Source organism: Phyllobates terribilis, unplaced genomic scaffold (genome assembly GCF_046119375.1).
Source record: "Phyllobates terribilis strain yellow unplaced genomic scaffold, ASM4611937v1 Scaffold_3__8_contigs__length_932513732, whole genome shotgun sequence".
NCBI classification, from domain to species: domain Eukaryota; kingdom Metazoa; phylum Chordata; class Amphibia; order Anura; family Dendrobatidae; genus Phyllobates; species Phyllobates terribilis.
The window spans coordinates 512,243,166-512,267,396 of NW_027362763.1; the positions used below are offsets into that span (position 1 = coordinate 512,243,166).

The window sequence follows — 24,231 nt, forward strand, 5'->3', positions numbered from 1 at the left end:
CTATGCTGCTAGGTCAAGGAGAGCAGAATGGCGGTAACATGCGTTTCTGTATGAGTGTGGAAAATAAAAATATCATGCAATCGATGCAAATAGAGTAAACTTAGATATTTGTCAAGTTTCCAAACCATTTTATTCATTTCAAGTACAATTTTTTTTTTTTTTTAAGGTGTATCGGTTTTTTAAACGAAAAATGTAGAAAAGCAGAACCTATCTGACCTTATAACAGACAACCAGTAAAGCAGCTTCTGGTGCACCTCAGAACTCTCCAGATTTTCACGCACTGAAAGTTGCCACCCACTGAAGTAGGCAGTGTCCCTTGATCATTTTTCCGCCAGCACTATAGGTGCTTGAATATATTTTCCCTCCCCCCAAACTGAAATCACATCTTTCTTTAAGGTTTCCAAGCAGTTTGTCTTTCGGTTCTTACTATCCTGTCTGTCAAACATATGCGCCCAATTCTTATTATCTGTTGCGGCATCTCTGATTCTAGAGAAGATTTACATGCGACAACAATGTACTGTAAAGGTCAGTTTATTCAGTCTTGGATTTTTTATTTTACTCACATATATATATATATATATATATATATATATATATATATATATATATATATATATATATATATATATATATATATATATATATATATATATATCGCCATTAATTCCACAGCACTTTACAGACATTATCATCACTGTCCCCATTGGGGCTCACAATCTACATTCCCTATCAGTATGTCTTTGGAGTATGGGAGGAAACCCACGCAAACACGGGGAGAACATATAAACTCCTTGCAGATGTTGTCCTTGGTGGGATTTGAATCCAAGACCCCAGCGCTGCAAGACTGTACTGCTAACCACTGAGCCACCGTGCTGCCCATTACTGATCTTTAAGCAGTGAGACAATATTTTTTAATGAAGTGTTTTACAAATTGCTTAAATAGCACATTTTCTATCAAATAAGAGCAAGCTATCCACAGAAATACCATAAACCTTTAATAAGCCACTGACTCACTCGTCTTGAAATTTAGAAAAACAAACTATTAACAAAACTAAGCCAACCATCCAATACGTAGTTTTAAACCATCATCAAACATTAAGTATCTGGCTCAAGTATTGGGCAACTACAAGCATGCTCAAAAGTATGCAGCCTAGTGCCATGCTGTTTGTCTAAACCTGCCTGACATTAAAGATTTGGCACTTGTTACAATTCAAGTATTTTCTAGAATATTTGGTTATTTAACATGCTGTAGGATCAGGATTTTATCCCATATTCAGCCAGTAATACCACGTGAAAGGGTCAATCATGTTACACCTAATTCTTCACATGTTCAGCAAACATCTGTGCTAAGTCAAATGTGGAGTGAAGAAATATCTGCACCATGTTTATTGCTGCAGATTCTGCACTACACCACCCCAACTGAATTACAATGGGGCAGCTTGGCTGCGGAGTTTAAGTTCTGGATTTATGTTGTGGATTCTGTTAACAATTCTACTGAATTTCACAACATGAAAAAGAATAAGATTCATCATCCCACTAACTTTTTGGCCATGTTCACACCATAAGTCTTGTCCTATAAAAAAAGTCAGGCATATTACTCAATTCTTACATGCACGAGAGCTCCTTTATAACCCATCCTCAAATTCGGGAGTCCCTACAGACTAACATCACACAATGACACCTGAAATAGGAGAAAAGCAGCACATAGTCATTTTCCATATGACTCTACAAAAATAATTAAAATAAACTGTGTATTAAAAATACACTTCGTCAATAGCTTAGCATAAGCACTATTCTACATTCCGGAACACTCCAAACATTTCATAGAACAAAACAGAAGTTAGAGATTGTTTAGTATTCAAGGAGTCTCGCAATCATAGCGCAACCCGACATTTATGGAAGACTCGGAGCAGATTAAGCTCTTCGCTCAAGATATTTTATTTTTTTATATATATTTTTAACACAATTTACATTAGCATTTCCCTTTGAAATGATATTATGGAGAGGCTTGAACCCAGGGCTGACCATAATGACTGGCTTTGGGCTCTGCTTAAGGCTCCAATTTGCAGTTGTCATATCATTAGAGACAGAAAGAGCTGACAGGCATCCCCACCTCCTGACCTTGCTGCAGCTTCTTCGCTATCTTGGCTTAGAGCTACACAGATCCAGACTCTAACTGACATGTTGTAATTCCAGCACAGATGGACAGAAATCTGTCCACTGGACTAAAATAGACTGCCTTGCATCCTTACAGTTGCTGAAGACAAGATTCTTGCAAATGTTTGAAGCAGATGGTAGATAACCTGCATTGTCTCTCGCTTTACAAGCCACCACACAACAAACTTTCTGACCACAATCACAATTTGTTTTGTTCATCAAGAAAGGTCAAATTATTGTTAAAATGTAAAAATTAATAAAGATATAAAATTGCATAAAATAATAAACATAATACACAAACATACAATTGTGACGTCACTTACAGGAGCGGCGCTAATCTCTGCATGAAGGGTATTCTTACAACGCAAATTGACAGTGCGCTCTCCTGCCGATTTGTTACTTCTGATCAGAGCTGGCGAGAGAGAGCGCACTGTCATTGTGCATATTGCACAGTGACAAAAATCTACTGAGCATCCGTAGGAATTGAAAACCGGCGCATGCTCAGTAGAGCAGGGACTATCCAAGCCCCTGAAACGGGAGTCACTGATGACGCTTCGTTTCAGGGAGGGGGGCAGAGGCTGCGGCAGTGATCACAGACTCCGCCCCTGATGACACTGCACTGGGATCTTCAAATAAAATATCAAAAAAGGAAGCAGTAAAAAAAATAAAGCAGTTAGATCGTGTAGTGAGGGAATGGTAGGGACTTTTTACTTAAAATATATAGAAAATAGATTAGATCATGGCGTTAAATAAATAGACATTTAAGATGAAAATTAATTTGTGTTTCAGACCACCCCTTTAAAGGCTTCCATAACAATAACAAATGTAGAATGATCAATTTCGCTGAACTGTGCACAACAGTAGTTTGCACGCAACGCCTAGGAGAAGAGAATGAGATTGGGCATGCATGACCTCATCCGTACATAGTGAGCGCGCTTAGGTAGACAAGCAAAGAAATGGCTGCACTGTTCTGTCTGCTCACGGAGCTCCCTTTTAGTTTAGAGCACACCAACCTACGCTTTCACTTATTCACTGAAAATAAGTCATTAGTCTCGGAGTGCTGCTTATTACCAAGTATTACCTCTGACAATACGCACTTTCTTAGACAAGCAGTGTTGAAAAAACAAAGCCCGATGAATATAATTAAAGACTGCATGACTGCCATTATAAAGTGCGTTTCCCCATTACTTCCGCCAAGTCATTTCAGCAATTTTACTGGTGCTGTCTAAATAATGTAGTTGACTTGCACAGGATGAGTTGTGTGCCTTTGGAAAAATGTGCTGATATCTCTAAAACTACCGTGACAGATGCACGAATCCCCGGCAATGAAAGCACTGAATCAAATTCGACTAGTGAAGCTCACATACACACACAACAAAGTGTCTACATACGAAGCACCGGCCTAAGCCCGCTTCTCACAGCTCAAAGCCACAGGCACCAAAATTTAATAATCAATGTAGCTTGGCTTTTTCAAACCACAGAGGAGGAGGAGAAGGATTCCCATAATTGACAAAGACAGAACAGACTTGTAAAGTTCCAGGAAACCTTGTCACGTCTACAATTACAGATTTCAGTAATGAGCCTTCAAATTTAGCTACCAACTCTTGGCAAAGCTAGAGGAAGAACCCTTCATCCAGTGAAAATCTGCCCACTGTATCTGTCACATATGCAACGAGATAGCAAAGGAGAAAGGGAAATGGTGAAAGAGGAACACTGAAAAGAACCGGACTGCACTTGGAGAACGCAGAATGCTTAGCATGGATTATTCTTATACAAAGGCTTTTAGCAAAGCTAGGAGTTAAGGTACATGGTAGGTAATACATGTTCCAGATCTAGCGGCTTTAAAATAGGGTCAGGTTCACAGTTTAGTTTTACAGGGATTTTTTATTCTGATATATATTTTATACAGGAAAAATGAACCGGCAATATAGCGAGTGCTCCCACATACCTGATAGGAGCACCTTTAGCCTGGGCAGGTCTAAGCAGAACAGTGATGGTGGTGGCAGTTTCATTAAGAGATGCATCAACACCTTCATAATCCGGTAACGTTGGAGCTGTAAAAACATGAAATACAACTGATAAAGGAAAAGGACAAACAGAAAACTCTTGTGTAGAAATGATATTTAAAGGGTGTCTGACACAGAAGACGATCTGTACCTTCACTTAAGCAGCCCGTTGCTCTGCTGCTAGGTTTTATTCCATAAGCAAATGTGGCTGCAGTGCTCTGGGCATGATCGGAGCACTTCTTGAGCCTCTGCTCATCAGCTCTATTCCCTGCCTAGCGTGACCTTTGTCTGCTTGACTGACAGGTCATTGACCAAGCAGCATAGCAGAAGAAAACAACTAAAAACTGAAGAGAAGTGCGAACAGAACCGGAGGTCTCCGTTGAGGCTCTGTTTAAATCTGAGTCATTAGATCAATTTTCTGTTGTAGGAATCGAAAAAAAGTAATAAGGGTAGACCCCGTTGACTATAACAATAGGGTCCGTCAGGTTTCTACACTTTTACCTGTGTTATCTGTTGGTGAAATCTGAAACGCGAGCTGTTAATAGTGTCTCCAACGCAGATTTAACCTTTGAGCTTCTGTCTCAGATACCAAAAGAAGAATACGGGCAATTTTGAACAAATGCGAATCAAAAACAAACGTGTCCTCGTGGTTTTTTTAAGAACATAAGGTCCATAAAAAAAATACGGGTATGTGAACATGTCCACAGATTAGGAGTTTGTGTTCTATCCATAAAAAACAAAGATAAAACATTAAGGCAAAAATGGATGAGGTCTAACGTTGCATTCAGTGCTGTTCTTCCTGTCTAAAAGACCACCCTTTCCTATGTCAATACAGGCCTATTGGGCACAAGTAATATGTATTGTATTAAGGATCCAGGACTCAGAAATTTCCATATAAGGAGAAATTAAGATGAAAATGTAAGCAGTTTTCCATTTCTTGGATTATTGTGATAAGAAAACCATTTTGGTCAGACGATTCAATAAATTGCATCTATTTTCAAGTAAAATATATTTCTTAATCAGATTATGGGTTATATTACCTGATATGTTAGTGGTGACATTAATGGCTGTTGCTGGTCCAAATCCCTTTACTGTACTAGCTCTTAGGAGAAACTGGTATGTAGTGCCAGGGTGCAGCTGAGAGAAGACATGGTGGGTGTTATTCCATAGTTTGGTCACCGTCTGAGGAGGACCTGCCACGGGAACTGCGGGGTCAAATGACCGGATACTGTTGTATTTCACCTGTGAAAATAGAGAGAAGTGGACAAAAAAAGTTAGGATAGAACACCTTTCATACGTCAATTTTATATCAAAGGCCTAGCAAGATTAAAGTGGTTGCTTACTTCAAGGTGTACTTTTTTCCTACAACAGTGCTACTTTTTATTTTTAAGCTTCATTAAAAATGTCGAACTGTTTGACTTTTACAGGTTTTTTTTCCCTGCAAATTCAACTTTAATGTGGTCTGTGGCAATAAACCAGGTGAGAGGAGCCCAGAAAAAAGCAGATAAGAGTAAGAAACTCTCCCATTGGAGTCATCATTACCTAATTTGACAGATCAGAGTTAACCCATTCTGCAGCCAGCAACACAAAGGTTATAGAATGAAAAATTTTAACAAAACCAAAATTAGGAAAATTATTTTTAGCCAAAAATACATGCATTTAAGAAAAAAAAAAAGTTCTAAAAGTGGATAATCCTTTAATGTTATAAAGACCATAACCTGTACATTCGTTGTTTCATCTTATCATGTAACTTATTAGGAAAATGGAGAATGGTCAGCACAGACGGCGCTGCACCTGTCCAAGGGCTTCACTATCCTCATCACTACGCTGCCCTTCATGATGGTCCAATAACCTCAAGCTGCTAGGAACCAACAATCTGTAGAACCAGACATGATTAATTACGGCTATTATTTTAAGACGACATTTTAGCAGATGAATGCGGTGCTACCTCATATTGAGTGATAATGCCATTTGGCTCTGTTGGCTCTTTCCAATTCAGGAAGATCTTGTCTTCAAATGGCGTGCCCTTCAGCGAACTGAATGGGACATGTCCAGGTACTGGAAAAAACAAAATGACAATTTTTACATTACTTTTTTTGTTATTGTACCACTACAGTATAATGACATTTCCTTCTTCTCTCAACCCTAAACTGCTTTGCATGACACTTTATACTTTGTGCACAGTCGCCACTTTTTTTTCTTTCTAGCTAATGAAATTAAAAAAAAAAAAAGTAATTCTATAATCTACTAGGAACAAAATCCAAGTAGTCAGGAGATATGATGAGCACAGAGATCTGATAAGGGTGCTTGATGCTGCACTGAAAGGGGCACAGTAACGGAAGCTGCCAGTGAAGTTGCCATTTCTGTGGCATATCGAGAGCCAAAAATATTTATTTTCAAAAGATCAGAATTTGCTTAGAGTACTTAGAGACTGTATTCCCCCATCAACTATAAAGAGGCCTCATTCATTAAGCTTAAACTAACCTTTGATTCCCAATGAGATGGTGAAAATCAGCGTTAGAAATGAGCCTCTATGACATTGTACAACACCTTAAATGTACACGATTATATGGCCTATTACTGCAGCGACAACATCAAAGAAAAACTTGCTGAGAACGAAAATATTTCCAGCAGCTTACGTATCGCCAAAGTATTCTGCAGTGCTGTACAGAGATTGCATCTGGTATGTCCTCAATGGGATCGCCACCTACTTTTCATACTAGACACACACGGATCTTATAAGGAGTCAATAATAGTAATGTTGGGATAAGATGGGATATAATGCTGGGATGTATTGTTAACCTTGGAATATCATGTGTACTGTGCATAAAACACTAAAATCTATATGCAAAGCACTCTGTGCCAATTCTGTTTGGATATTAAGTTTCTAGTCCTTTCTGCATATAGTCTAACAAGACTAGGAACAAAGTGGTTTAAGTGGAATATATTTTCAATAGGTTCCTGTCCTGTTAATGATGACATTTAATTCTACAAGTCTTCTGACCTCACCACACACTACTACAAAATACCAGCGATTGCTATCGCTAGAACCATGTCTTCCCTGTCCCTGAAATTAAATCTTTCCAAAACTGCACTTATTGTGATTTCTTCTTTTTCTAACCTACCTAAACCTGATTATACCACACAGAAATAGAAATATCATAACTCCCATGCAGCACACCCACTGTCTTGGGGTTAGATTTAACAAAATCTTTAGTTCAAACGCTCATGTCACCTGCATCCCAAAAACATCAGAAGAATCTGCCCATTTCTTACCTTTGAAACTGCAAAAACTCTTAGTTGCTCTGATTAATTATCTTAAATGCAGAACCGGACTGATATTTTTGTTCAGCCGCTACACCATTATCTCCACCCTGTGCCAGTCACCGAACTGGTTACCCACCTACTATAGAATACAATACAAGCTTATCACAGTACTCCACAAAAGATCTTCAAAGTGCTGTCCCGTCTGACATCTTCTTCCTCATCTCTGTCTGCCATCTTATCTGTGCTCTCCGTTCTAGTAATGATCTTGATCTAAGGCTAACATCTTCCACTTCTGTCTCCCCAAGATTTTTCTTGCCCTGCACCAATTCTCTATAATGCGCTACCCCAGTCAATTAGACTTATTCCCAAGGTCCACAGTCTTAAGCGTGCCCTAAAAGCACATTTTTAGGCAGGCCTATCGCATCAACACACTAATCACTAATCTCAGTTCCTTCCTTATTAAATTTCTTCTCACAATCTGGTCCCTCTTCCCACACACAATCTTTATATAGCACTTGCTAACTGTACTTATGTGGGATGAGAGGAGGAGTACTGAGAGTTGGGAAGATGCTTAGTCCACATAGGGTAATTCTTGCCAATTATTCATATGAGCCTGTTCTACAGCGAAATTGGTTCACAGACGAAAACAGTTCAACTTTACTAATTTTGTGGTGCTGAAAATGAATATGATGCTTAAAATTTGTTGATTGGCTCTAATTTTTAAGATCCAGAGGAGGTTGTAATTACTTATAACACCTTTCATGCAGGCTTATAGAAAAATTGTGTCTATTACTTCATCACCATTATTTGATTGTTAGTAGCTTGTCTATTACATCATCTATTTAGTCTATTGAGCCTTTAGTATGCCATCATCATAGAGTGACCAATCAAAACGCAAACTCAGACGACTTAATCCTAATTACAATTGCATCACCTACTTTTATAAATGCTCTGTGTAAAGTATACTGTTTTAGAATTTCTTAGCTTAGTTTCTTAGCATAGTGACATTTTTAGATGTTTTTCAGATATGCTGCGTTCTTGCATTAACAAAGCAGATAGTTTTTGCTACATATGCAGAGAAGCCACTTTTGCATCACAAAGGCGAAACTTGACTACCATGATAATGAAAGACAACCAGTATTTTGGCTGCAGAATAGGAGAACAGGACAAGAGATGGGCTCCACACATATGCTGCAATAGATGTGCATCACATCTTATCCATTAATTGCATGGGAAGAGGCAGTCTATGCCTTTTGCAGTCCCAATGATCTGGAGAGAGTCAATTGATCACACTATCAATTGCTATTTCTGATTGGTGCCCCCCATTAGGAAAGGGGTTTCAAGGAAGAAGAACTGGACTTTACAATATCCAAACAATCCATCTGCAATACGCCCAGTATCACATAAAGAAGAACTGCTGGTTCCAAAAGCAGCAGAAACATTTACAGTCAAGTCAAGTGAGGAAGAAGAGGGCACTTGCTGTCATGTTTAATCTTCCTCTCAGGACCCAGACTTTCTGTCAGCAACCTCAACTGAACTACACCTTATAACTAGTGATGAGCGAGTATGTTCTGTTAACCCTTTCGCCGAGTATGCTCGGGCCGAGCACCGAGTAGTTACAGCTGCTCAGTGTTATGTTTGAATCACTCCCATGTGCATGATTTGCGACTGTTTGACAACTTTAATACATGTGAGGAATGTGTAAAAAATAGACATTCCTTACATGTACTAAAGCTGTCAAACAGTCGTAAATCATGCACACAGGAGTGATTCAACCATATCACCGAGCAGCTGTAACTACTCGGGGCTCGGCCCAAGCATACTCGCCGAAAGGGTTAACAGAACATACTCGCTCATCACTACATAACACAAAGTGAACTGAACGACCTTGTTAGAGATTTGGATCTGCCTAAGAGTAAAGCTGAGCTCTTTAGGTTCCAGGCTAAAGCAGTGGAGTCTCGTAGCAGGCGATGTTCAGATTTCCATGTTCTGTAACCGTGATAAAGATCTTGTCCAATACTTCTTAATGAAGGCCAATCTTGTGACATGCAACAACATCAACAGTTTAATGGAAGCTCTGAAGATAAGTCATATTCCAGAGGAATGGAGACTTTTCATTGATTCATCCAAAACAAGCCTAAAAAGTCTTTCTGTATAATTGCAATGCACTACCTTCAATTCTCAATTCCAGTTGGTTATGCAGTGAACATGAAAGAAACCTATGATAACATGAAACAGCTGTTGAGGTGCCTGAATTATGACTAAGATTTGTGGCCCCTCTGTGGTGACTTTAAGGTGGTTGCCCTCTTACTTGGTCTCCAGGGTGGATACACAAAGTACTGCTGCTTTCTGTGTGAGTGGGATAGTCCTGCAAGAGAACATCACTACAATAAGAGACTGACCTCTTCAACATTCACTTCAACCAGGGAGTAAAATGTTCTCTGCATCCAGCACTTGTTGACCCACTTAATATTTTGTTACCACCATTGGATATCAAGTTGGGCCTAATGAACAACTTTGTAAAGGCAATGGATAAAAATGCAAAAGCATTCAAGCATCCCATTGATAAATGTCTAAGGTTGAGCGAAGCAAAGATAAAGAAAGGAGTCTTTCTTGGACCTCAGCTTCGTAAGCTTCTTCAAGATGAGGAGTTTAATGCACTCGCATTAATGGTAACGAAGTTTTTGGGAAACTCAATAGCAGATAACTATGAAGAGTTGGCGGAAAATCTCCTTAAACATAAGAATCTTGGCTATAACAGGTCTTTAAAGATTCATTTCTAACATTCGCATCTAGACTTTTTTCTGCCAAACTGTGGAGCAATGAGCGACGAGCAAAGTGAGAGCTTTCACCAAGATATCGCATCTACTGAGAAAAGATATCAAGTAAAATGCATTCCATCAATGCTTGCAGATTACTGTTGGACAATTTTAAGAGATGATCTGATGCAGAAGTACAAGAGACCAGCAAAAAAAGTTGTCACTGAATGAGCACCAAATTTTGTAGTGCAATTTCTGTAACTATATAATTCATACTAGTGTTTAGATATGTTTTAATTTGAATTGTTGCCAAGTTTCATCTAAAAAAAATATCAGAAAATTAGAATAACAAAGTATTCTGGATCTTTATATTTGCAAAAATAATAATGTTTCAAAGTTATGAGACTTTTTTTAATTAATTCTATGTAGTAGTAAAAGGAAAACTTTGATATAGAAACAAGAGCCAACAAAAAAAATGTAATTGCCAGATTTGAACTCAGGAGGTCAAAATCAATAAGAAATGCCTCATTTCATAACTGAACCAGACAGCTTTTGAACATCTGTAGAACAGTGGAATAAGCCAAACCATTTAAAAGCTATGGTCAATGGTTTTACTACTGTAACTAAAAGGTGGCCAAAACTGGAAGCACAACAGTTGGTGGAGTAGCCGGCATCCTTGGCGTGCGTGAAATGGCCGATCTATCAGTAAGCTGTGGGCTATGGTTATATCTAGCAATATGTTATATGCAGTAGTGCCAGTCAAAAATGCAGTAAATGAAACTGTAGCTAGAAATAGTGAACATTGAAAACATTCATATCAAAAATAATAGATTTGGGCAAAAGGACAAAGAAAAGGAACACAAACTTTCTCAAATTAGCTCTTCAGTCTATATGTAGAGACCTAAATTCTAGCTTGGTTAATAGGTTGGTAAATCTGGAGTTTGTCTTCAACACATTAAGTCTTAGAAATAAGAAAGGTGACAGAAGACATGAAAGCATTCCTAAATCAGGGGAGGGCACGTGACATGTCGTTTCCTTGAGACAGGTGAGCTGTCAGCTGGATCTTCGGGTAAAGAGCAGAAAGGCATTGCCTTGTCCTTTCACTGTCTGACAAGTGAGCGTAGAGCAGTAGGGGCCAGCGCACGTTGACAGGCTGTACGTGTCATATGTTCAATTAAATTATCCAGCCATGGGCTCTTCTGTCTCGATCACCAACTTTCAGGAAGGAACGGTGAACACCCAAAGCACAACAAGCACTTTCCACAATCTACCAGTCCAGTGCGAGGACAAGCACATGATACAGGACATACATATACTTGTTGTGACTTTTAATTTAATAAGTATTATAATAATTTCCCAATTCTCTTTCTTTCACACAATGCTTAAAGGGAATCTGTCAACCATTTGAGCTTTTTTAGTTATTAATATGGCCATACAGGTTGTAGACAGCTGAAACTAGCCATACCTGTATGCCTCATGTATCATGCCCCATTTAGTAAAAATCATCTTTTATAGCTTCGATCTTCCAGGCTGCCCGGTAGATAACTCTGCCTCTCCTCAGTTCATTATCCTATATTCCTCCTCCCCTCTCTTCAGTGTGCCTTTGACTTTAGGTGCGCGGCTCTTAATTGTGAGAGCTGCCTGGCACGACTTTATTATACTGGGGCATCAGAAATTATGTTCTTACTATGCAGGGCGGGAGGAAGTAAATTGGGCGTGCACCTGTCCTGCGCACACCAAAATTAAAAACAGTGCCCAGAGAATGGCGGAACAGTGCAGAGGAGTGACGGCAGGCAGAATGCGCAGGCGCACGATTTCGGGCCGCGCACCTGACGTCAAAGGCACACTGAAGAGAGGGGAGGAGAAATCTGGTACAATTAAGAAAGAAGGCAGTCTTATCTTCTGGGCAGCGTACACCTCATAGCCTGGAAGATCTAATTAAAGCAATAAAATATCATTTTTACTAAACAAGGCATCATCCAACTGTCTACAACCTGTATGCCCACATTAGTAGCTCAAAACGCTCAAATGGGACGAAACATTCCCTTTAAAGGTTAGACTTGCATCAGTTATAATGTAAAAATGTAAGCGCATTGATTTAGGCTATTTCTTTAAAATAATAAATTAAGGTCGCTTTTTCTGCCTGCAGAGCGGCCAAAGCAAGCCTTTTTTAATGTGTGAAAGAGGCATTGTGAGAATCTTCCCAAGGGCTGACATCTCAGGAGATAAAACACAACCACTGCCATTAAAAGACAAGTGATATTTCACAGATCATGGCCGATAGCACATTAGCATGACATCTGGTTTTCTAGAATAGATTTCCATTGCCAATACTGTTGATCATGCTTACACCTACATTAAAGTTCTTCTATTAACACACTATAGAATAATCATATTTTAGCAGTGTATTCTAACTAGACACTTACCATCTTCATCTGTTTGGATAATGGTCTCTTCACTTTCCTTGCGACCCTCCGGATTAGTTAAGATCATTTTTAAGCTAACATTGGTATAAGGAGGAAGATGGTCCACCACATGTTGAGGAGCTTTAGGATCCATATCCAAGCAATCCGCTTTGTTAAATCCATGGCCTTTGTAGTAGTGATAGCAAATGGTGACATTGAAGGTATGACAGCGAGTGATATTATAGCCCAAAGACTCCCAATCAACAGCAATCCGTCTGGACTGAATCTCTGCAATCTTCAAGGTTTTAGGTGTTCGCATTGGTTCTAGGAAAGAAAAAACACACATTAGAATGGGGATATGCATACAGAGCGGATATGCATACAGAGCCTCAACTTTGAATTGTAGAAGGACTCTAGCCTAAATCTGTCCTCCAACAGTGCGAGAGCTTAACTAAAGGAAATCTGTCAGCGGGTTTTTACTATGTACTCTGAGAACAACATTATGTCAGGACAAAAACCCTGATTCCAGTGATGCATCACTTACTGGACTGCTTGGTGCAGTTTTCATAGAATCACTGCTTTCTCTGTTGTAGATATAGCAGTGCTATGAATGCTGAGATGTGTATAACCTCACCCACACTCCTGGTTTGTAGCTTCCTGTGTTCACTGTGCATTGTCAGCAAGTTGCCAAATCAGTGGTGGGGGCAGGGTTACACAGATTAGACTGACTGGTCGGCACATGAGACCTAGTCAGGCAGTGATAATGTCCTGCTGATAAAACACAGATTGTATTAAAACTATAACACAGTCTAATAAGTGACACATACATGGAATGAGGGTCTCTTGCTCTAGATTAAATAGCAAAAACCCGCTGACCAATTCCCTTTAAATACTCATGCTTCTGCGAAGTCCCAGTCTATACAACAAAGCAGACAAGGAAACTACAAGGTCCATTTTTTAGTTAATCACAAAAAAGACCATAATTAAGTATTACAATTGGGTTTATAAAGGAAAATGCACTTAAAAGGGTATTCTCAAGTTTTCTCTTGAGCAGCTGAGAGCTATGCACTCCTCCTTGAAATGCAGTTCTGGTGAGCAACAGAACTGTAGTATTAGTAGACTTATAAAAAGCAGCAAAAGTTCTACTGTAATACAGTCCTCTATCAGTGGTTTGTTCTTGAGTGTACATACATATATATAAGATAACTGGGTACTTGAACAAGCGCACAGCTTAGGACTGTGAGAGCAAACCTTGATTATGAGACCTGCTCTAAAAATAATGGGGGATAGTGATTTTGAAAGATTCATAACAGCTTGTCAGGAGCTCATTGCTCTATAGAAACCAATGAGCTGGAGAGAGAGGACTGGTTAGTAAACACCTCGCCTGGAACATAACTACAGCAAACACTCGGCTAGAGTACAGGCAGGCACTAGTGGCCAAGCTCCATGGAAACCAGCTGTACATTATGAAAGATAAATGCTCTCATTGCAGGAGAATAACAGCACATAGAAAAAGCAAGACAAATGCAATCTTGCTTAGTTTCATGCTGTCCAACTAAAGCAATTTCGTTATTTGAGAACACCCCTTAAAATAATGCCATTTTCTAAATATTCTCCTAAAAAGGGTGTTCTCAAATTTTTAAATGATCTCCCACCCAAAAGAGAGGGGCTAACTTTCCGATTGTTGGGGGGTCTCACAGCCTTGGCTTCCACCAATCAGGAGATAACCTGCACTTCCATTAAGAATAAATGGAGTGGTAGGGCGCATGATTGACCTCCGCTCCAGTTAGCTGGAGCTCTTCAGATCCACGGTGATAGGAAAGTTATCCCCTATCCTGTGGCTAGAGGAAAACTTTTAAAACTTGAGAACACTTCTTTCAAGCTGGTCTGATATTGCAAGCCAGCCTTATTCAATTTCAATACCAAATACAGATTATTGATGAGTAGAGCACCATTATTTGAAAAATCTAAAATGTTCTTTTGTAATTTGGTCCATTTCACGGCTTCTACAGTACTAATATACATTTGATCTGAGCGGATATGCTTTAGCAGTTTAGTACAACTAGCCTGCGGTATAATCATTGAAAATCATTAACTACATTACACTGCTATACACACGCTAGGCACAAAAAAAGTAAATGTGCTTTAAATTTTCAGACACACAGAGAAAAAGCACAAAGCTTGCAGCAGGTGAGGACCAATAAAAGACAGCTGCAGTCCGACAAGAGGACCCCCTCAAGGTGGAACACCACTGCTGTTTTGTCTCATTCCCTGCCGTTCAGCGATGTTCCCTGTGGGTTCTTAATCAATGTTTAAGATTCAACAACATTAAAGCGGAAATGTTAATTAATAGCATGATCCATTTTAATAGTGCTGGGAGCAGATGCATGGGGCTGTGATGACAAGACCATGCAGCTGTCGCTTTTATTTTTTTTTTTTAAAGCAGTAAATTAGCCAATATATCATACTAGAAAAGCATCACTATCCCCAGTATTGTGGTGAATCCTCGTGCATGCAGATTCAGTCCGCTAATTTACCTAATTGCTCAGTTAAAGTAGTAGTCCCGAGGATCACGTAGATTTGAATAGACATTTAGCGTTGATTATAGCCGAGATTACAGCACAAAATGGACAAAGAAATGGTAAGAAACTATAATGTGAGTCTGTCAGCAGAAACTGACTGTCCAAACTAAGCACAACACCTTGTAGGGGACATAGCCATAATAAAAATTGTACTAGTGTCCAACTGAGTTGCTGCATGCTTTATTCAAATGCGAACAAGGCGCCCGATGGACCCTTGGTGGGTCCAAAAACTTCACTGCAACCTTCTACCTACTTGTTATATATGTATCAATGCCCCCTTCTTCCACGATAGATAAAACAGGCTTCTGTAAAGTGTACATGTATAACGAGTAGGTGGGAAGGTGAACTGACCCGCTTGACCATGCCAGAGGTGCAACAGGCATCTTATTATAGTACTTGCAAATGTAGCATGAGATTGAAACACCAAAAGGAACATTTTTTAGGGTTATGCTTAAGTTTGGACCAGGGCTGTGGAGTCAGTAAGACAAACCACTGACTGACTCCTCGTTTTTCCCCGACTCCACAGCATGACCTCAACTACTGAGCGTGTTCATAAAGTGCAGCACAGGTTCATCTCAACTAACAGCCGAGATCCTTAGATCAGGAATGGGACAGACATTTATAGGACATTTCATAACTTTCCCAAATTCTTATGAAAACATTTACAGCACATCCTGCATGGTGCTACTGTACCCAATTTATTATATATTTTGGGAACTGGAGTCGGTCCATTTTATACAGACTCCACCAAAATGGACACAGACTTCAAATCCTTAGCCCTGGTTTGGACACTCATGTATCTTGTGCTGACACTTACTCAGTTCTGTATACATCTAGTGCATATATTCCGCTGCTTATCATTTAATGGGTGATCTCACCTTGCCTTTTGAGGAGCAACCCATCCCCCACAGACATTAACTTCCAATTTGCTGAGAGGTGAGTGCTCCCCTGTAACAGACAGCTCAGGACAGTTGTACTGCCCTGCTGCCGACCTGAACATGCTGTTTCCCAACGCGGATGTCGCAGCTTTGTTTGCATCTTTAACATCGGGGCAAGTGTTGGGATCGCAACAATCAGGCATTTTAAGCATGGTTGCCATGATCATCCCTGCAACCCAGTTATAACACTATATTCATCAACGAGGTTTCCCTTGCACCTCAACCAGAGGTGTGATATTCCACTCCCGGGTAAGGATGGAGTATGGACCAGGGCTCAGTAGCTGCATACACACACTCACCCCATTTCCGGGGGACAGCTCGACGGTGCTCCCATATAATTGCAGGCACAAATGACCATGTCCCTGGCTGGAGTGGGGAGGGGGGAGAGGACCCAGTGATGTAGGAGCAGAAGGGGACGGTTTCTGGAGCATAGGAAAGAGCTCATTGGGTGCGGTTCACCTGAGCTCATACACAGAGAAGCAGATAAAAGGTGGGGGCCATCTTAAGTTGAGGAGCAGTGCAGAGCAGAGTAGCAGCTCAGTCAGAGCTGACAGGGAGCTGTGGCTCAGCCTGAGCTCAGCTCCACGAGGCAGGCCTAGAGAGAAGGCCAGTGCCAGAGAGGAGAAGAGAAGAAGAAGGAAGGAGGGACAGAGGAGTAGAAAGGCTCCAGAAACAAGAAGGCAGAAGGGACCCTAAGAGAGCAGAACGGACAGCAACCGTTGCAAGCCCGAGTTATATCGGGTGAAGGGTCAGGCCACAGAAGGGTACCGGATTCCCAAGTTGGTGGAGGTAAATTATCCCTCAGCTAAGAACCGGAGGTCATGATCATCTATTGGTGCGACCCCTCGCCAAACCTGCTAGGAAGGCACCATATAGGATAGCGGGAAACAGGGGCCAACGTTTGCCCGCAAAGATCCGCAGTAGCTGGACAGAAGTTTGGTCACTGGTGGGGCACAAGAGGCCAGAGAAAGGACAGAAGGGAGTCCTGTGCCATACTCCTGAATTGCCTGGGGGTTGACCGAGCCCCTCTCCTGGTGGACGCAGCACGGCTTGGGCAGTCATTGCTGACAGAAGGGACATGGATAACAACTGTGAGTAAAAACCCAGGACTGCATCATTGGACTCTGTGTGATTTCTGCTGCGCCTGCACCACAACCCCCAGCATCCACCTACACTGCCCTGAGGCTATACTCTTCCAGTTGGGAGTTATCCTATCCCTGTGCTGCACACTAACACCAGCCTCAGCGGTCTGCCTTGCAGCGGCGGTCATCCCTGACCGCAATCCACGGGTGGCGTAGTCGGACATTCCAAAAACACTGATAGATAGACTGCCGCCATTTGGTCTGACCACCCTGAGCCACGGGATCGGGTTGCCACTACTACCCCCATCATTGCACTGAAGCCCGGTTCTGGGTGCCCCACGGCCCAGCGGGCGAGTCACACACACCTGTCTATATAAGACCTCACAGCTCACAGTGCATGTCAGACCAAATGAGAATCATGAGCTCAAAGGAACTGCCCAAGGAGCTCAGAGACAGAATTGTGGCAAGGCACAGATCTGCCCAAGGTTACAAAAGAATTTCTGCATTACTGTAAAATTTCTCCAACACCATCACCTCTTTCAGAAGACAATCTTGATCTAAAGTTTTTTTTTTTTTTTTTTAATATTGGATATTAATTTTTATTTAAATTGCTCTATATTCTGCCTCCCTTCATTAAAAAGACACCCCTTTTGAAACCTAATGAGCGATATATGAACAGGAACAAACATACAGTGAAAGCAGAGACCCCTTTCTCGTTCTAAAAAGACATCATGAATGGAGCCATTATTCTTGTGCTACCACTTGAAATCCTAAATTGTAATATTAGAAGGGTCTGGTCTAATGTTGACTGTTTCAGGTTGTGCAATTTTCTATCAGCAAATATATTAGGATACAAGCATTTCATAGAGAAAGTCTTTACTACTCAACTGACTTCATAACTCTAATTTTGTCACTAAAGCTCAATTAGTTGATGCAAAGGATTTCCACTCAGCTGGAAAACACCAGTCGAACAAGATAGACTCCCGGGGCTGCCATCAATCTCTTTGTTTCCCTAGTGGCATCACCACTCATGCAAGAATAACTTTCCCAATCTAACATAATTAAATTATTACACAATTGAAGTCAGTGGCCGTGACCGTAGGTATTAGAATTGAAAACTGTAACAGTATTGGGTGAATACTTAACTAGAACAGGCAAAATTATTACTTGCTATGTACATCAGAGGTCTTGAAAATGAGCCATTGTGAAAGGGTCTACCATTTGCGAAAGTATAAAACCCAAACTAAAGAATTAAGCTCTCTACACAGTCAAAAGATTAGGGTCAACAGTAAATTGTCCTAAAAAATATCATTACGAATAGATTCATGGTATAAAGGTTCAATGACAGTGATTCCAACATTTATTGGACCTTAAAATGTAACGGCTTTCAAGTAACTTTTCAGAATAAGCTGTCCTTTGTGTACATGAGGAATACAAACCACCTCTGGCCATTGGTTGACTTGTATCCTGCATGCTCACCAGTATTCCCCTCTCCATGGTCTATCTATAACTTGCATTCCACTGTTTGCTGGGGGGAGGAGGAGAGCTGTAGTGATCGGTCCTATAGCTCGCAGAGAGGGGTAAGCCTGCTCTTAATTCTCTTTTTTGCTCATGACTCGTTAAAGGGTTGATTGTGACTTGTAGGATTGCAGATTCCAATAGGTAACGTTATAGAATCATAGAATGGTAGAGTTGGAAGGGACCTCCTGGGTCATCTGGTCCAACCTCATGCTAAAAGCAGGATTCAGTAAATTATCCCACACAGATATCTGTCCAGCCTCTGTTTGAAGACATCCATTGAAGGGGAACTCACCACCTCCCGTGGCAGCCTGATAGAATCATAAGTCAGAGTTCAAGTCCTCTTTTTCTCTGAAGAGGCAATTTGCATATTAAATTTCCCAGAGGAGCATTGCACAGCGAAAAAGCCTCCGGCGTGTCACTCTCCACAAGGAGAAACGTTACCCTTTAGACCTCAGTCGAGAGCCTCTTACCTAGCCAAATCAGTTCTCATACTTTGCTCTGACAAGGGCCAACAGCCCAAAACACCGTGTCTGCAAATTGAGATTCTGATTTGGCTTTTATCCTAAGTCATATTGCACGACTCGTTAAAGGGTTGATTGTGACTTGTAGGACTGCTGCTTCTAATAGGTGGCGCTATAGTGTTCAAGTCCTCTTTTTCTCTGAAGAGGCAATTTGCATACTTTTTAGCTCACACAGACAAGCTGGAGCAACATGAAGGACATTATACAGCAGAGCTGATGTGAAGTGAAGCCCTTGTTACTAAGTTCTGCACAATGTTTTTATGTCTGCATCTCCCAGTTCCTCACTCCTTCTCCCCTCTCCATAGAGGATAATGGACTGTTTCACATGACACCTTCAGTCTGAGACTGAAAACATAATAAAACAATATAATAACCAATATTCACCTCTTTGGAGCAAACACATAACCTCAAGAAATGCTACGCAGTGAGAATGGCTGTAATTGCTCCTCCAACATGCTCTGCACACACATATGCCGTATGCAATATGGTGATTGTAATGGCTCCTTCCACCTCCCCAATGACTGAAAGCAACCAGCTACAGGGAGAATAAACTTCATTTTCTCCCTGCAGCCACTGCTACAGTCAGCCAACTACTTGCACCATTTATCAGCAGATTACCACTACACAGGTAAATTGTGTTTATTGAGGTGACAGGTTCCCCTTAAGCAGTGATAATTGGCCACAAAGCTCACCACTGATCACTGTCATCTGCAGATATATTATGAGATTGTTGCAGACAGTGATCAGCCGCCTTGAAGTAAATAGAGACTGACAAAGACAAAATCAATGGCAGCGTAAGAGCTGGGGTGGGTTAAAGGGCTGAATATTGGTTATTTTAATGTTTATCAAATTCCCTACATTCCCTTTAGACATCTGCAATGAACATAAAGAAAATTAAATTGACAATACTTTGAACAGAGTAACGTCTATTAATGGGGAACTTTAGACTTGGGTGTTATGAGTTAAGCCATGTAAGTCGCTTAAAAAAGAAAATTAAGCCATCAAACAAGCAATACATTTTGGTCTATTTACAGTACTGCATCAAGTGATTATTGGGCTTATGATTATCGCAATTGTAAATTAAACATTCATTAGGCCTTTATACACATTGATGTAAGCCTTAAAGGATCGTTCTTATCTGCCCTCTGCAGCCAATACTTTACAAGCTTGGGCTGTAGTTATTTTCCCTTAATACACTGATGCTAAACTGCATTTATAATGCACTTCATTAATGACTTGGCAAAAAGTAGGTTTAATTAAGCAGGAAACAAAAATGTCAGAAGTCGGCACTTGTATGTTAATTCCAGTTTTAATCAGCTTATGTTTAGTGTGAAAACTGAGCCAGCCAAAATCCTGCTAAGTGAATCACATATTTAGGTTGTAAGAAACATGTAAAGCACACATTAAGTCAATACCGAACTGGAATTTGCGTTCCATATGATAAATACGCATTCACACCAGCAAATGATGTATACCACAATCCTATTATGATCCAACGCACATTCAGATGAACTTCAAACAGCTGAATAAAAGGATATATGGCTTATAGAAGAGCTGTTAATATTAGGTCATCAATATCGGTGAGGGTCCAACAACTGGCACCCCCACCGATCAGCTGATCACAAGCCGAGGCTGGATATATACAGTGCACAGAACCAGACCAGCACAGCTCTCATACTGTGTAGTGGCAGCTCCTATGTACTGCAGATGAGCTACGGTTAATTTAAAGGGAAGCCAACATCGGAAAATGAAAAATGCCTTTCCATATCACGATCTTTATTAAAAAAAAACTTTAAAAAAATTAGTAATTTTGAAATTTTCACACTGGCCACTCAGGCTTTATAAGACCTTTTAGACTCTTACTTTCTGTCCTTTCGGGAAAAGTTTACAAGAGTTTTCTTCTCATTTGAGCCAGAACTTCAATAAGTAACATCACTATTTTTTTTTTTTTAAATTGACACTACAAAAAAGCCTTGATTTACACAATAGGCGATTTTATAGCTTCCTTATAAATCCGCGCTGAGTTGTGTGACCAGAAACGGCCACTATATAGTGGATGGAGCTGTAATCTTTGGCTTTATTCACCATTTAAGTCTGAAGCCGGAACTGAAAACAGCTGATTGGTGGGTCTGCAGGGTATAGGCCCTTTATTGATCGGATAGGTCTTCAATATTGTAACCCTGTACAATCCCTTTAAACTTTTCAGATTTACAGTAGTGATAAAGAACACTTCTGTCAAGCTGTGAGTGACTACTTTCAGATATGTATGACCAGCTTTAAGGTCCGTTTATATGGACCAACCGGTGTCACGATACGACTGTTGATTGGTTAAGGGTTACTGTCCTGCGGTCGTTAAAATGTCTGCTTACATAGGCAGACCAGAGTGATACGCACTGAGCGATCTCTACTAGATGGATGGATGTACATAGGCTGCTATTATTCTCAGCAGTGCCAGTCCTGTTTACACAGGCAGAGGCACCGATGAGTACAATATTGCACAAAAGATCATTTCACCTGATGAACGAGCATTTTGCTCGTTCTTCAGGGGATCGGCAGCCTGTTTACATGGCAAGATAATAGTGAAATAGTGCAACACTCGTTCACAATTACCTTGCAGTGTAAATGCCCCTTTAATCTACATTTCTTTATGAAAGCAGTTCTTCCTCCTCCTGTGATTAGAGCAATTGATTACATGAGTAACCCATTTTGGAGGGCAGAGAAATCTGTTTTCTGGTCACTTTGTCACAGATTCAGCACTCAAGCATCTCAAGTCATTCAATCTTCTCTGCTCATTTTAATTACTAGGTTTATCTCTGCTTTATAAAGACAGGTATCAGTCACAGCTCAGGATAGAATGACAAAACCGACCTACATTTTTGCATTTCCAAAGATATGATCTAAAACCAAAATTGTAGATTTAAAATTAACATACAACTCAACTGCCATAGGGTTAAATAAGAAAAAAATTATTTGGCGATATATAAGCAAATAAAGTATTGAATAATTTTAATTTAATAGAAAAACAAGTCAAGTCAATGTCTTGCTATTCCTTTGGGAAGTAGAAATCCCCACTTCAACAATGGTAAAGCAAAACAATAGCTGAACGCACGTTTTCCTTGAAGCACATCTTAATGATAAAACTTATTATCCAGCTGTCAGTGGCGGGGATATCTTGAGAGATGTCCGAAAAGCTTCTGACATAAAGCTATTTCCAAAGAAGTGAGTTCAACAAGAACTTTGCAGAATGACAATCTGTTTCTCTGGTGTCTTTCAGCAAAAGCTTGAAGTGTAGATTGCAATGCCTGGTTCAATCTAACCAGCCTGTGAAAATGAGAGCATCAATTCCTTGACCTCTTGGGAAAACACACTTGTCAGCATGAAATTGGATGCAGTGACATCTCCCAGCTTACCAGAGATCTCCAACCGTTAAACCTTTGAATGCTGGAGAGGACCAATGGATACTGTAGTTTTCATAACATTAGGTACTTAACACAACGCACTGGTCACATCCTCTACAAGGCCATTTCATGGATTCATTGCGCTCATTACACACATCGGTGATGGCTTCCTTCCAGAACGTTCCACCAGTCTGTTGGGTAGCTCATTGCACTAATAGAAGAGCGGTGACCAAGCATATCAAAAACCAAAGCCTTGGGCAGCTATGTCAATTAAAATGTGGCTATTCTGTGGCGATGGCAGGAAAAAAGATGTTTAGGCCATATCTTCTGAATTACAGAATCCAGAACCACCAAACTCAAATGTTTACATAAGAAATGGAAATAGCTACCATCTACAAAGGGTCACAGGAGCCCAAAAATAATACCAGCTATGTTGCTACTATGTTCTTTAATTCAGTGCCACCCCATGCCTATGATTGACAGATTTCTCCTAATAGAGCTGTCTGAACCTAATAAAACCTCACCCAGACAAAGGAATGAATAACTACAATCATTAAACATTAATTTTAGATGGCTGTTGGCCAAACGAGGTTCAGCCGATTTGGTCGGCAACCAGTCTCTCCCAAACACAGTGGCGCACGTTCTGCCAAGTGCTCCTGTGTTCTCTAGGAGAGAGCTGCCGCAAAACATGCCAAACTCTGCTCTCCTCTAACAATCTGTTGTGAATAGTTGGGGGACTCCATCTATATTAACCCTAGAACGCATGACCATAAAAATGGGTATTTTCAAAAAAGAGTTGTTATACTGAAAATGCCTGTAACATAAAAATAAATAAACTGGAAATGACAAACAACTATATACCTGAGGAATACCTAGAGTTTCAAAATTCTAACTAAAGTAATCTTGCAGAAAATAGAAAACAATTAACAGGGCGGGCCTGCAAGGCCCCAGGTATGCGTTCTAGGGTTAAACTGTCGGCCAAACCAGTCAATAGAGTGTTAAGCCGACATTAGTCTATGTATGGGGGACTTTACACTCTACCACTCTGTAGACAGTAGCCGTAAGAACCGCCTCTCATCTGACGGCATCTGCGGCTCTACATTTGATTAGCCAGTCTGCCTCAATGACACATATGCGTCACACAGCAATAATGATGCTGTGCCAAAGAAGAGAGTCAGAAAAGAGTCAATTCCCAAGGCTTCCATCTAGCGACCACAGATTGCTGATGTAGCAGATGGACCGGGGCATGGTAATCACTTCACACTAACTCTAGACAGCTATAATTTTTGGAAGGCAGGGAAGTACCGGTATATGCTATGAAATCGTCTTTTTAAAGTTCACCCAACAGCAGCAGCCTTTGATAGAAAAGTGACCCAATGAATTACCCAAAAATACCAATTAAAAAATAAAACCATACTGACTTTTTTTTGCATCCAAATTTCTCCCTTATCTTTACAAACCAAAGTATGCACAGTACGGGGAATTTTATTCCCCTAGAATTAAGATTGCAAAACCACAAAATGAAATAGTCTCTATGTCGGAGCCAATACATTTTTCTGACATGCAGCAATAATAAAATAGTAGTCTTGCTCAGT

General features: G+C 40.4%; 1 protein-coding gene across 17 annotated transcripts in view; it reads right to left on the reverse strand.

The window, feature by feature from the left end:
• PTPRK (protein tyrosine phosphatase receptor type K) overlaps positions 1–24,231 on the reverse strand; it is a 381,227-nt gene that overhangs the window by 111,024 nt on the left and 245,972 nt on the right. For all 17 annotated transcript variants that reach the window (XM_073676054.1, XM_073676048.1, XM_073676055.1 and 14 more), the window contains exons 8-11: positions 12,616–12,918; positions 6,112–6,221; positions 5,204–5,405; positions 4,106–4,211 (exon numbers count right to left, since the gene is read on the reverse strand). In XM_073676054.1, the coding sequence (XP_073532155.1) occupies positions 4,106–4,211; positions 5,204–5,405; positions 6,112–6,221; positions 12,616–12,918 (721 nt within the window). The remainder of the gene's footprint in view (positions 1–4,105; positions 4,212–5,203; positions 5,406–6,111; positions 6,222–12,615; positions 12,919–24,231) is intronic.